A 10,000-nucleotide genomic window follows, 5' to 3' on the forward strand; every position below is an offset into this window, starting at 1 on the left:
AAAATATCGTGGTCCTTCCCCACATCCTCCTCTCCCCCACCAATGTTGATAATGTGATGCAAAATACTGTGCAAGCCTTTGGTGGTTTTTTCAGCAACATTGGATTGGTGGGAGGGGGAAAGTAGGAATAATTTAAATCTTTATACCTCTGACAATGGTCACAATGCTGGCCACACTTGCTGAAGGCTCAATTATTGAAATATTCACTTTGCAACAAAAAAGATAAAAACAGTTCTTTTCAAGCCCTAAAGTTCCGAGGTTGGAGGTACAAGAAGCCGATTCCGCAAAAGTCAATCGACCTGTACTAGACAATTCTGCTTTATTCTCGATATGTAGCAAGAAAGATCTACATGTACATATATTTCGAAATGCTTGGAAGATGAAACATGGGTGGCTAGAAGATTTAGAAGAAAAAAATAGACCTCTTTACAGTTGTGTGCTTAGTTACCTGGCCTTTAAATGAAAGTGAGGCTGGTGTTGACCTTGTTATGATACAGACCTCCCTCCTTTTGTTATGTTAATGATGTTGTTGTCATGCTAATTAGTAAGAACTTACATAACAGGTTTCTATCAAAACAAGGTCAACTCCAGCCTCACTTTCATTCACAGGCCAGGTAACTAAGCACACAACTGTAAAATGGACTATTGTACCTTGGGAAAGGGCCCAACCTTTTTTGGGGGATTGCCCCTATGGGCCATATGATCCCTTCAGAAAAAATTCTGGTAAGAACACTGCACGAGGCCTACCACTGTACATGCAAGTATGCGGTTTAGCCTGTTTACGTATTTAAAGTTGTAAAGGCTTTTTAAAATTCAAAATCTGTTATGTACATTTTTTCCAAGTAAAATTGAGAGTTTTTAGAAAATCGTGGATGTCACTTTGGAATGATGATAATAATAATAATAATAATAATAATAATAATATAAACTTACATGTATATAACATGAATTATAGCAGGGCTCGAGACTAACAGTTGCCAACTAGCCACAGGCCAGTGAAATTTCAGTTTTGGCTAGAGTAGATTTTGAGTTTTCAGTAGCCAATGGGGCTAGTAAATATTGTGAAGCAGTGGAGTTCTGGATGAAAACAAAAAATGAATGGGGCAGAAGGAGAGAATAGAAACTAACAAAAACAGAAACTGTTAGCAGATTCTATGGAATTTACTGCCTTAGAAAATGATACGTAAGTTGAAGAAAAAAAACTGAAGAGACAAATGCAGATTACAGTTTCTCTGCACCCCATTACAAACAATTAATGTGTGAAATCGTGGCTGCCTTTAAAGCCTAGTTACTGGGTTGCCAACCCAGTCGGAATCTGTCTTTAATTTCGTCGTTTTTTTATTTTTCGTTTTCTTTTTTTTTTTATTTTTTTCCGTGTCGGTAAAAGTCCTGCCTGTCACTCCCGTGCTAAGTGGTGTCTTTGTGCATAGAGCCTTCTACGCGTATTTTCTTAGGATCGAGAGGGTAGTGGGAAATGCGTAGATTTCTCTGGTGGACACAGTAGAACGATTAACTTAACCGGCAATGGCGTCGAAAGTCATGTAACGCGAATGGCGTTTTAGTGGATCTTTGAACAAAATGTACCCTTATGAAGCTCAATAATGGCAAGCGAATTGGATACTGAGCAAGACAGGCCGTCGAATGTTAGAAGCGACGAGTAATGGACTTCGACAACAATCTGTCGCCCGTCGAGCCGTAATCAAAGTGAGCTGTCTTCCTTAAATTTTGCCAAGTGTGGTGTTTTGTACAACACGCAAACCAAATGAACAGTTCTCTGGTAACTCAGTATGGGTTCAACAAAGACAGAGAAGGAATCCATATAGTGGATCTGTTATCTCAGTTGTCTCGCTATTTGTCAGATTTGTATTTACCTGTTCTCAACTCTGCACAGTCTTCCGGTATAACAATTGGAAATTTCACTAATAAGTCATTGACGTGAATGGCGTTTTAGTGGATCTTTAAACAAAATATACCCTCATGGAGCTCAAGAATGGATCGTCAATTGGATGAGCAAGACAGCGCTGAAAAATAAATATCTGGATTTTAAGAGACGAGTAATGGTCTTCGACAACAATTTCATTTTTCGCCTTTGGATATCAAGTGAGCTTTGTTTCTAATATTTTACTAACTTGGTATTATATAAAACACGGAAATCAAATAGCAATTTTTTATGGATTTAACCATAGTTACTAACTATGATTTAACAAATTAACATTGAAGGAATCGAACGCCTACAAGAATGCATCACAGTGTTTACTCACGTCGCATCTTAGTTGTCTGACAATTTACATTTACCGGTATTTTGTACTCAACTCTGCAAAGGTGTAAAATATTTGGAAATGTGACAGTGAAAAATTACTTGAATGAAAGCTTGTTGTGACACAGTCTCTTTTGTGCTTTATTATTTACGGTCAAGGTTCTTTCGAAAAGGGTTGAATGTGAACTGTCAGAAATGTATTTAATTGCATATGCTTTGTGATTGTGTTTCGCTTGCACGCACGCAACTGAAATAGGAAGGGTTTCTTGCCTCTTATAGCAAATATGTTGCTTGTTTCAATAAATGTTTCGCTGGAAAATATTTCTGTGAAATTTCTAGCTTTTGTAAATTTATCATGTTGTGTAATTTTCGAGCTTAGCAAATTTGCATACATGTGTTGAAATGTGATACGGGGAGAGTTTTTGTGGTAACGCATAAGTCACGAAAATAAACAGGTCTGTTGGAAGCGTGCTTGAGTTTCAACAAAGTGACCCCCAAAATCGGCAAAAGATTGTGACGCTGATGAATAATAAAGTAGCTGCTATTACCAAAACGATGGAATTACCTGGTGATAAATAACCTTGTCTTGGAGAGTAAATTTTTGATTTTCCAGAAACAATGGTCAACCTCTGAGAGTTGGGCGATTGTGAACTTTGTGTTGAATTCGCACATTTCTTGTCAAAATTTATAACAATCGAAAGAAAAAGAAAACTAACAAAAACAAAAACCCGGTAGCTTGGCATCATTTGACACAGATGCTTCACTGTTTCGCGAGTAAACATGCCGCGGTAAAATAACGGAGGGGGACATGGGGATTTGCGGTGTTGCGGTGTTGATGGTTTTTTAAATGCGGTGATGCGGTGAATAAAATCTCAATTTGCGGTGATGCGGTGATCGCAAACCCAACGGTGTGCGATGTTTGTGTTTCGCAAGCTACGGTGTTCGGTGAAATGAAATTATTTGAGGTGCTGAGGTTTCTTGTTTGGTCTTTCAAAATACTCTAGAGATCAAAGAAACTGAACGCCGAAGTTTATTGATGTAACAATACTTGTTACTAAGAGGACGCTCCACACTCTGGAAATGTTGTTTTATCGCTTGGCAGCTTTTCGGGTTAACTTCTCAGTAATGTTCATGGAACTTCATACAAACGATCTCTCCGGGTAAGTACAAGAAAACTGATTTACGGGTATCAACAGTATCGACGCGTAGGCATGCATTGACAAGAGTACATTTTGTTGTGTTTATTTTGTGGAAAATTGTTTAGGTATAAAAGTGTTATGTCAAGTGTAGACGTTAAAATCATGTAGCTAAAAATAATTGTTGCGGTGACGGTGTTTCGTCGACTTTTCTTGCGGTGATGCGGTGTTCGTTAATTTTTTTTTGCGGTGTTACAGTGTTACCCCCCCCCCCCCAACTTGAAAGAAATTGCGTGGAACGCTGCACGTACCACAGGCAACGCAGTGTACCCTCACGGAGGGTCTAGTTTCCAGGGAAACACCTTTTACATTCTTCCCCGACCAATCGTTGATGATCACAAACAAGACGCAAGAGATAGAAAATTCTCTTTCATTGCGTGATGTTGTTCGTGACGAGTAGCAACACAAAAGCGAGGAAACACAATAATTGTTAAACTGTTTCTGATTGTTTGTGATCAATTGATGGTAACTTTTGCGCATGTGATACATTTTGACGAATAGTAATGAAAATGGCATTTGAGTTCGATTGTGGCAATGAGGATGCTCCTCAAAACAGTGTTAGTTTAATGAATATCAAAGAATGTAGTACCACATGCCAAATACACTGTATACCGGTAGTAGAGTTCTCGATCATGAAGAGCCAGTTCCTGCATTATAATTTAATACTGGCTATGCTGCAACCGTTGCTGCTCCTCTCCGCCTTCTTCTTTGCAACAACTCCAACATAAGAAGACGTTGAACACGATGTAAAAACTTAATTCTGCTTTTTATTTTGTGCCCTTTTGTTACGATGTCATGAGATCAAGTTGCGTAAAGCAATCACCCATATGGAAAACAGAATCGCAAACACAATCGCAAAAAGTGACAGTGTTTGCTATCGAGCCATCGCAAACTGTCAACATTGGCCCAATGGTTTTTTGTCAAGCTAACATTTTTTAAAAAAACTGAGTTTACTTGTTTTACCAATTCCTCAGTTCTTCCATAGGATTGGTAGCATTGGAATCTTTTGAAGAATTTGTGAACCTTTCGGGTTTGCCTGTACAAGAACAAGCACCAGCAAAAAACCTCTGTGAAAGAGATGCTGTTGTAAGTTCCTGTGGCACATTTTCAAGTGGCTCAGGAAATGGAGGTGGTTTTGTTAAAAAACATCCAAGCCTTTGTAAAGCATCAGATAGGAATGCAACGTTTTTGCTTAGATCACAGCAGGCAGATGGCATTTCTTACAAACCAACTGATGGACAGAATGGTAATCTTTCATCTGCAATGGTAAAACTTGTGGAGTCTGCACATTTTGGAAACCCAGGTAAATGTTGGTGAATCTAATTTCCAGCACTCAGCAAACTCCTCTTGTGTTCTCATACACCTGACCAGGGCTTTCAATAAAATTGGAAGTTGGCGGTTGAATAGAGAAACCGACTGTTGTCATTGTCAAAATGAATTATTTTTAATCTTAGATTTGAAAGAATCTGTCTTCATTACCTCAATTTAGGAAAAAAGTAGCTACCTTCTCTGGATGAAGTACACTGTAGCTAACACTTTTCATTGGGAAGGAAAGGAACTTTATTTAAGTCAAAAGTGTCTAGTCGTTCTAGTGCTGGAGTACTAATTGGGGACACCGTAAACTGAAATTAACAATTAACGCAAATCAAGTCAAATGTAACCTGGCTTGTCTTTTGAAAGGATCACACACATTTGTACAACACAGCATATAGTTACTTAATAATGTATTTACAGTGCTATTTTTGAGTCCTGGCATTTTTGTGTTTTTGTACATGTATTTCATACATTGCTTTTTTTCTTAAAAGTGTTTTTTAGTACAATATGGAAAGGGATTTTACCATTTCTTTTGTTCTTGTTATATAATTTGTATCCACAGAGAAGGAATATATAAGAAGGAAATTTGACAAGTGCAGTGGTGGACTAAATATTTTAGGAATTGAAGAATTTGCCTTGTTTATGGCTGAGATTGGACTGGAGACTGACAGGATGAAAGACTTTTTCAGGTAAAACTTAAAGTGCAACAGTATGATAAAAAAATAGCAACCTTTTGTCTTCATAATTTGTGCTAATTACTAAACCTTGCAAATTGCAATAATTCATTTGACAGACTGTTATTACTACAGTGTAGCTTTAAAATCTTGAGAGAGCTCTAGACTTGGAGAATGTAATGTGTGTGTACTTTTGTAGCACTAGAGATTTTGGCTTTCACAGGTTATTAAACTGTATCTTGCATAGTTGACATTTCTATCCGGTTCTCTGGGGCCTTCAGGGATGTTTTCATTGTGAGTAATGGCATAAAATCCAAATCCTGAGCTTGTTTAGGTGTCATCTTGTTTGTAACTCCAAGAGCTTTGACATGGCTTATTTTCCCACGTCATGTTCAAGGCTTTCTTAGGTCGCAGGAGTTTGAACTCCACAAAAACACAGTTGGCCTTTAGTGGAAACTTCTCGCTTTTGACTTTATGACACACAAGTTGTCTTCTTTGTCGTGTGGGTCTCACTGCACCTTTGTTCTTCTTTGTCTAATGGTTGAGAGCTAGCTGGCTTCGAATCTTTATCCGGTCCTTGTTATATTTAACAACTAGTGATTTGCTAAGTCCTCTTTTTTCTGCAACCTTTTCCCAGAGCTTCTTAGTCTTAAGCTCTTTCATGGTATCTAGAAGATCGAGAGTTTTTATCTTGAAGTCTATAGTGTAAGATTTGCCCCCCGACGGTTGTTGTTGCTGATGTCGTTGCCAGAATCGCATTCCTCTAGCTCTGTTGTTTCTAGACTTTTGTCCTCTGCTTGCTGGTGTGTAGTTTGATTGACACATTTGTCTTGAGTTTTCGATGAAATAGCAGTTCCTCAGCTGCTTTTGCCGAGCTTTAAGTGCTGAGATGGATGTTCGAATCGTACATGAATATCAAGGTATTTCTGTTAAAGATGTTGATGTCTGATTATTTTCAGATCATTTTGCATAAACCATCCGAATCAGCTGACTTTTGAAGAGCTGATTTCTGGATTGGCAGCTATGGATCCAAGTACACCTCATGGAGGACTTTCTGGGGAGATGCGTTGTCGATACATCTTCAGGTTCTATGCAGTTGAAGAGGAAGGTGTTCTTTCCTTTGAGGAATTCAGGTAAGTAGCTCTCAAACATGGAGAACGTACCGGCTTTACTGTACCTTTAATAAAAATTCTGGCCCTGAAGCTCAACTTTCACCCAACAATTCTGCGTTTGATTTGATTAATGGCATATCATTAAAAAAAAGAACTGTTTATCACTGTTAATCATGTTTGGAGGGAAAATTAGCTAATGCTATTAAAAACTGAATTGAGACAGAGGGAAGTTGGCCAATCACAACATTAGATAAGAGCCATTAATCTCTTTTGCTACAAAAATTATAATGCCAGTAAAAACTAAACCACTCAACTTGAGTTTGAACTTCAATGTTAATTACAGTAAATAAGAAATTATCAGTGTCGTGTAAATACAAATGTATTAATGATTTATGGGCACGAACCATAGGCAAGTGCAATTTGAAAACTTTCAAATTATCACTAGCGAAATCACAAAATACCCAAGCAAGTTCATACGATTTTTCATTTTTATATACTTCCCACTATTACTCTCTCGCTGTGTTTCCATAGCAACTTCCATATTGCACTCAATAACATGTATTACACTCTATAAATCTGCTGTGCTATTAGTTTCTTGAACAGTTGCTTTGACTCCCTATGTTGCTCTTAGCCTGTTCGAAGGGTTTTGATATTAATTTTATCCCATTTGTGAAAAGTGGTTTAAAAACCATTCTTGTGGAATGGAGAGGCTTTGGCAACTTGTCACGAGCAAGTAATGTGGAAGAAGGTTATAAAAAAGAACAGAACAATGACTAACAAAATGGGCTATATCAAAGAGCAGATGCTGTAAATGTTTTACTGGTCGATGATTATGATTGCCATGAATATAATTCCAGGTCAGTGATAAGGGATATACAGCATGTCAAGGGAAAAAGTGCACAAGATGCTGCTGTGTCAGAGGAGGCAGTCAACAAAGCCAAGTATGTAAAACTTTGTTCTACGCTGAGAAACTTCATGGTGGTGTTTTGGGTTCATAGCTTGACTTGCGAATGCAAATAAGTCTTGGAAATCCTCTTAGGTGATAGCCTGTGAAAAAACCGGATGCTCTTGCAAGCTACTTAGGTGAACTCTGATTTAAATTCATTTGCACTTGTGTCAATTGCCTTGTGGGCAATCTTGCCAGAAGGGTTTGCGAACGGTGTTTGGACTTCTTGAGGTTCCACAGAGTTATTAGCTAGTATTAATCTCGGATTATTGAAGCGTGTTCGTCAGTCGCTTTGGAAGCAAAGAAGAAAAGTAGGGAAAGAAACAATCTTATCGTAACAACCAATCATGAGGTGCGCGATTGTCATTGACGTATCAATGCACGTATGACGTAATTCAAGATCGCTGAAAAAGCAGGCAAACGAAAACACGAAAATTTGCTAAAGTTCACCCTATGCACAGGGAACCCAAGATAAGAAATAACGTTCTCCTACATGCAATTTCGAACGCAAAAAGATTAACTGCAGCATACCTGATCACTATTGTGTTCTTGTAGCGGCTTCGTTTGAAGAACAAGGCATGTAACAATACACGCTATGCATATGCAAACAAGAAGCCTGGAGGCGCTTATGCTGGGTGGGTCGATGTAAGCATTAAAACTTTTTGTAGCGATAATCAAAGTCTGTTTACACTAGCAAACAAGCTTGTGTCAGGAAGGCTCCAGCTTGCATTAAAGTGGCAACGAGGAAAACCTGGAATTTGAATAGTGCAGTGGCAAGGACACAAGGAATTTTCTCACATGAAGTGAATTAAGAAACTGATCAGGGCTTAAAGGGTGATCCCTGTGAAGATATGTAATTTGACTGCAGAAAAGGTCCGTTTTCAGTCTTTGGTTTTGTAAATTTTTAGTTTAGCCAATGCAATGAAGAATATTCAAGTCTCAGGAGAGCAACAGACAATCTCCTATTTAAGAACATTTTCGAAAGCTCGCAAAATTCATTGCTAGGCACTCTAAATGAAAAATGTTTTGTTGTACGGGCAAAGTTTTGGAGAATAATAGAATATTTTATAACACTCACTGTAATTGCTGCAAATTGAACCAATGGAGCCTAAGGGAAAACACCGATTCCCGTTGGTCCGACCGAAGTTAAGCCCTCTTGGACTTATTTGGATGGTAGACCGGTCGGTGATCACCCTTGTGTTGTCACTATTGAAGTCGCGCTGCTCGGAGTCTGCTGATATTCAAGAACGTTGTTATTGCAAAAATACATATAGTATGATACCTTTATTCTGAACAATTACTAGAAAGCGGTACAAAAAGATTCTCCCCAAAAGATACAACTTACTACCTCGTCGGTGACAAAACGGGACTCTATCCTTTATTATCTGTCTCTGTCCTTTATTACCTCTATCCTCTATCCTTTATTATCTATCTCTATCCTTTATTACCTCTATCCTCTATCCTTTATTATTGCAAGTTTATAACCTAACTATGTAGTGTCAGTATGGATATTACAAACAATAAACGTAACACTAAGTAGAGCAATGATCGATAAATAAGGTATCGTAGGTAATGAACGGTAATAATTTCGATAGAGTACGTGCCGCGCTTAAATTTATCCGAGTTGGGACTTTTTCTCGATTTATAGTACTGTGTGAAAGTTTCTTCAAATTTCGTGTTTAGACAAACTCTTTGCTAACCAGTTAAACTATTCGTTTGATGATTTACAACTGTTACAAGCCGCGGAACTCGTTGGTTCCATTGGTGAAATCATTCCTTCGATTGGCAAACTCGTTGGTTCGATCGATGGCAACGAACAGGTTCCCAGTTGGAAGCACACTCTATGCAAGTATTCACGGTTCGATACAGCTAAAAAACAGCGCTAATAAGTCCAAGAATTCAATCTCTGTTCACTATTTGACAAATGGACAAACTGCATGGTTTGATTGGAGAACTTCTCTCTCCAGATTTCATGAACATTCGGGGCGTGTTGTGTGTGATCAGCACTTCAGCGTTTTTCTTGTGCACCTTGATCTTGCACATGATTCAAAGTTGGACTGGAGCCTATGAAATCGCACATAGTGTTTGTCCAACCTGATCGACCCCTGATCTTGCACGTGATTCCAAGGTGGAATGGAGCCAATGAAATCGCACAATAGAAGAACATGGCGATTTGTGACTATGATGAAAAAACGGAGCTCGCCCGAATCGTTAACACGGGACGCCTACGGCATCCCGCTTAATAACGGGTATTCTGTAGTTAAGCCCAAACTCACAACTGAAAATTATTGAAGAACAATGTCTTGTTTTAAACTCAGAGTGATTGTCCATTTTTTAGAAACTGTGCTGATCTCAATGTTATTTCAAGGTCTTGTCGTGGTTGGGGTCGAACTTCAACCTCGTATACCAAAATCCGTGTAGTATTTCTCATCTTGAAGTAAGTAGATTTTGCTTCTTTTCATTTGACAGAATTTTCGGAAGAGGCCCAAGCGAGAAGCTAC

At 38.4% G+C, this 10,000-nt stretch overlaps 1 protein-coding gene across 2 annotated transcripts in view; it reads left to right on the plus strand.

The window, feature by feature from the left end:
* The window catches only part of LOC137974666 (uncharacterized), a 44,560-nt gene that overhangs the window by 4,930 nt on the left and 29,630 nt on the right, over nt 1-10,000 (plus strand). The window contains exons 3-7 of one of the 2 annotated variants that reach the window (XM_068821587.1): nt 4,439-4,756; nt 5,330-5,456; nt 6,401-6,574; nt 7,411-7,494; nt 9,969-10,000. The exon at nt 9,969-10,000 is cut by the window's right edge and continues 136 nt beyond it. In XM_068821587.1, the coding sequence (XP_068677688.1) occupies nt 4,439-4,756; nt 5,330-5,456; nt 6,401-6,574; nt 7,411-7,494; nt 9,969-10,000 (735 nt within the window). Of the gene's footprint in view, nt 1-4,427; nt 4,757-5,329; nt 5,457-6,400; nt 6,575-7,410; nt 7,495-9,968 lie in introns of both variants that reach the window. The other variant, XM_068821588.1, reaches the window with a different exon arrangement.

This window comes from Montipora foliosa, chromosome 11 (assembly GCF_036669935.1).
Source record: "Montipora foliosa isolate CH-2021 chromosome 11, ASM3666993v2, whole genome shotgun sequence".
Lineage (NCBI taxonomy): Eukaryota > Metazoa > Cnidaria > Anthozoa > Scleractinia > Acroporidae > Montipora > Montipora foliosa.